A 4,773-nucleotide genomic window follows, 5' to 3' on the forward strand; every position below is an offset into this window, starting at 1 on the left:
CTCAAGGAGCAGCTGAGGAGGAAAACATTCAACAAAGTTAATTGGTTGCATAAATGCAGATCACAGGACATATATAGATTTGCATAATTTTACACAGGAAATTCTCCCAGTTGGTTACAAAACAAAACATTACAAAATTTTTACAAATGACGAAAAATACTCATGATAATCATAATACAAAACTGAGGAAAAATAAATCACCTGGGGAGTGTAGAGCATTTCACCTGTTCTGGGGAAAAGCAGTGGAACAACGTCAGGTCTAGATATCAGGAAGGGCCATACCATCACGTCTTTCAGACCCTTTCTTAGCTGCTTTATTTGGCGCTTGGCCCTTCCAATGACCTATATGACATAGCCAACACAAAATAGAACTTTTCATCAGGAGAGGCATGGATAGAAATGGTCACATTTAACTGCACAAAGTCATTTTTTAATTGCTCACTTATTTAAAGGCCTTACAAATGATGTGGTAACAATTTGGTGTTCATATGTAATAGCTTGCCAATTTCCACCCCTCAACACTGCACGTAAAAACTCATTTAACTGAAGAAAAAATGTGTCTAGTAGCATGAACTTACAGCATGGACCTACAGTTTGTTCTGTAGCCATCTCCTATTAGTTTTTGTGACTGCTGGAAGATCCCACGACATGGATAGATTTGAGACAGTGTCCTCCTGCTCCTGAGTAAGTTCTTCAGTTTCAAGCTAAAAAGATTATTATATAAAAGTTATTACACTATAGACACAATAAAAAGTACATTCATTTTGAGAAATATATGATATGCTTAAGTGCTGTGTTGGCCGGATTCAACCAAACCACACATTGTGTATTTCCAAGGACTGTCCAAGAGTACTGTATTTATATAACATCACACACACTCTTTGAACACAGGTTTTAAATAACATTACATTTAGGCATATGTTTTCACATCTGTCTTGTAAACAAGCCCAGCAAGCTACCCTATAAATGTTTTGTTAAAAACAAAATAACTGCATCAATGATTACTAAGGATATTAATAAAGTAAAACAAAATGATTACTAATAAGCAGAAAGCTCTTTCATGAACCCTTCTTCATTCTGAAGTTGTGCACCATAGGCATACCACTGACCCAAGAAAATACTGACTGATTAAGTGTAAATAGAACCCAATTTGCAGGTCATATTTTAACTACATAAACTTGCATCATGTACCAGCCATAACCAAGTACAGAAACCAAAACCAAAAACCTTTATACTTAACCCTTGTATGGTGTTCATTTTGTATCAAATGAAAAAATATATACATTTAATTATTTTTAAAATCTCAAATTCATTGGCCTTGGCTAATTTTCTATGAAGAACATATACATAGGACATATTATAAAAAAACATGGAGTCAGCTATCACAGTTATGCAGATGACACACAGCTTTATATTTCTGTTGAGCAAAATGATACAAGAGCTCTAGACAGACTAACGTCCTGCTTGACCAACATCATTAACTGGATGAATAGAAATTTCCTCAAATTAAATGAAGAAAAAACTGAAATTCTTATAATTGGCAACACAACAGAAAAATCTATAGTTTTAGGCCAACTTGGAAATTTGGCTCCACAAGTTAAAGATGAAATTAGAAATCTGGGTGTAATTCTAGACTCAAGTTTAACTTTTAAACCTCATATTGGAAATGTTACAAGAACAGCTTTCTATCACTTAAGAAATATTACACGAGTTAGACCTTTCCTCAAACAGATGGATGCTGAGAAATTAATCCATGCTTTTGTTTTCTCTAGACTAGATTACTGTAATGCGTTATTTACTGGGCTCCCAAAATCTACTACTGACAGATTACAGCTGGTTCAGAACGCTGCAGCTAGAGTTCTAACTCGCACTAAAAAGAGAGAACACATCACACCTGTTCTAGCTTCACTGCACTGGCTGCCAGTGCCATTTAGAATAGATTTTAAGATTCTCTTACTGGTTTTTAAATGTCTGACTGGATCAGCTCCTCATTACATTTCTGAACTATTGACAGAATATGTTCCAGATCGAGCTCTAAGATCATCAGGAGCTGCTTTATTAGATATTCCTAAAATGCAATATAAAAAGACGGGTGAAGCTGCCTTCTGTTTTTATGCACCAAAAATCTGGAACTCTCTACCGATACACATTCGACAGTCACCAGATATTACACAATTTAAAAAACAGCTTAAAACACATCTATACACCCTCGCTTTCTACTAGCTTTATAAATTATATTTTATATTTATTGTTTCTATGTTTTGCTGATAAATTATTTTTTCTTTTTCTACTTTTTCTTTTTTGGTATTCACTTTTCCTATTATTTTGTTTACCTTGTTGTAATGTACCTCAGGTAACTATCTTGTATATTGATCTTATATTGAAAAGCACTTTGAGCTACATCTTATGTATGAAAGGTGCTATATAAATAAAATTATTATTATTATTATTATTATTATTATATTATTACATATCAGAACACATTTTCAATTAACAAAATTCAGTGGATCCAACAAACCCACAAACACTAACGTAGTAATAAAAATATCAACACCACACAAGGGTTAAAATATGCAATTTCATGTACCATTTCTATTATGCTCCTGATGTGTAGATCGGGACAGTCTTCTGTGACAATTGTTGCAATTTCTGGGTCCCCATTGAACAACACATGGATTATAGCCGGACTTAATCCTGTCACACATGGGCCATCACGCAAGAAGGAATGAGCCAACATCCTTCCAGCAACCTGGAAGAGATTGCTTTCAATAAGGGCCTCTGATGTGGCTGGAACGAGGTGGTCAGGCTGACCCTCAAATAACAGCGTTCGACCTGTGCCACCTGTTAGTAATACAAAACAGGCATTACAGTGGTATGATTAACTCACTGACATTTATATACACGTTATGCTATTTAACATGTGGTTAATGTACAAACCGAGATTTAGACTGAATCCAAACTGAAGTTTGGATATTATTGTTGTCAGAAAATATCGCACCACTCCCTGTCCAACAGCAGCATCCCCTGCCATAAAACAAAATATTCATTAAGGAATAGAAATAAAACAGATTTTTGTCTGTAGCTGTCATTTAATTTTAACTCACTATATTACTAACCATCAAGGGCACATTGAAGAGGACATGCCCATTCACGTTGCTGTTTATAGAATGACAGAAGTGCACGCTCTCGGTCTTCCTCAGTGTCCCTCATATCCATCTTTAGTTTAAGTGGCTTTCCAGATGCATGTTCCATAAGTAAGCTCTCCTTGAAAACTTTGGAAGCTTGAGCTGGATTTTCAATCAGCCCCCATTCTAGACACACAAAAAACATGTGCACAACACAAGACATACTATAATATCCATAAACATTATACCATGTTGAAAATCATAAACAAAATCAAAACTAGTTTGTTACAGCTTTATGGCTACTGTATCAATACAAACCACAGTCTGATGCTCTGTGCTCAAACTCTTCACTGTCAGTCACAACTACTGCACTTGCAACAGATGTCCCTGCTGACTCCGGCCTTACTGGGAGCTCTCACTGACCACATCCGGTTCCCTAACATAAGCCTCCCCATGACTTTCCTCTCCATCCCTATCTGATTCCTGAACGGATGTCCTTAAAGTAGCAAAACAAGATTTACTTATCATACTAGAAGGTAGAACAAGCCAAAACACAAATCCAAGCACAGAAAGTCAAAGTCAAAGTCAAAGTGTTTTTTATTGTCATTTCAGCTATATACAGAGTACACAGTGAAACGAAACAACGTTCCTCCAGGGACCATGGTGCACATAAACACAGTGTAGACAGAACAATAGTGCAACAGTACAAAAGTGCAGACAGACAATACAACACAATACAGACAAAGAATAATAAATAACAAGACAGTGTGCAAATTTTGCAGTGTGCAAAAAAGACCAGTGAGGTAGTAATTACCTCTATTACACAGTGTGCAATAGAGTCCAGTGAGGTAGTAATTACTCTATTACACAGTGTGCAATAGAGTCCAGTGAGAAATTGGTTGTGTAGCTACATACCCTATACAGATGTCCCTGTGCACTTTCATTTCTGAGAAAAGTACTCCCCTCTGACAAGTGAGGCAGGAGATGACTGGACCAGAGGCACGATGAGCACCTTCCTAATAATGTAGTGGGAAGATAAATAAGATAGCATTTTAATTTATTACTATTCATAGAATATAACAATAAAGAACAGCATTCATGTGTAACAAGTATAAACATTATTTTTACATATGTGTAAAATGATAGCATACAGAGTCCAAAGGCAGGTCTTGTTGAAGTGGGCGTATGTAGATTGTAGCCTGTCCAATCATTGTAGCTGGATCTTTCAGATTGGCAAGTGTGTATCCAGGGTTGGGACACGGGGGCAATGTCAGACTTCGACTGCGAGTAGATCCAGCAATTTTGAGAAGCTCAAAACCACCACCTTCTCGAAGTTTTGGATATACTTCCATCAGTCTGTTTGTTACTACCATAGGATCTGTGTCATTTCCTGATTATATAAAAACACACACACACACAAACTTTTGGTGTGTACTGTGTGTGTATATATATATATATATATATATATATATCCTCTTAAGACCCAGTGTCCTCATATGAGGACATTACATTTCTGCTTTTCTGCACCATGATACTTAATTTTTTTAAACATTGACTCTTTGGCCTCATACAGAGACACTGCCCGTACTATCTAGTTGTCACAACATGACAACATTACACTCAATTGTTTGAAAAAAAATGCGGGAAA

At 36.2% G+C, this 4,773-nt stretch overlaps 1 protein-coding gene across 3 annotated transcripts; it reads right to left on the minus strand.

The window, feature by feature from the left end:
- Positions 1-586: 586 nt before the first annotated feature.
- LOC111188907 (uncharacterized) lies at positions 587-4,106 on the minus strand. 3 transcript variants are annotated; one of them, XM_049480531.1, is made up of 6 exons: positions 4,041-4,106; positions 3,444-3,621; positions 3,117-3,311; positions 2,938-3,024; positions 2,588-2,841; positions 587-704 (listed from the first exon to the last, which is right to left on the minus strand). In XM_049480531.1, the coding sequence occupies exons 3-6, from the start codon at positions 3,250-3,252 to the stop codon at positions 588-590; spliced, it is 594 nt and encodes a 197-aa protein (XP_049336488.1). In that variant the 5' UTR covers positions 3,253-3,311; positions 3,444-3,621; positions 4,041-4,106; the 3' UTR covers position 587. The 3 variants fall into 3 exon arrangements, with proteins under 3 accessions (XP_049336488.1, XP_049336487.1, XP_049336486.1); XM_049480530.1 differs by lacking the exon at positions 4,041-4,106 and having other exon boundaries at positions 3,444-3,640; XM_049480529.1 differs by lacking the exons at positions 3,444-3,621; positions 4,041-4,106 and having other exon boundaries at positions 3,117-3,416.
- Between the last annotated feature and the right edge of the window lie 667 nt (positions 4,107-4,773).

This window comes from Astyanax mexicanus, chromosome 6, assembly GCF_023375975.1.
Source record: "Astyanax mexicanus isolate ESR-SI-001 chromosome 6, AstMex3_surface, whole genome shotgun sequence".
In the NCBI taxonomy this organism is placed as follows: domain Eukaryota; kingdom Metazoa; phylum Chordata; class Actinopteri; order Characiformes; family Acestrorhamphidae; genus Astyanax; species Astyanax mexicanus.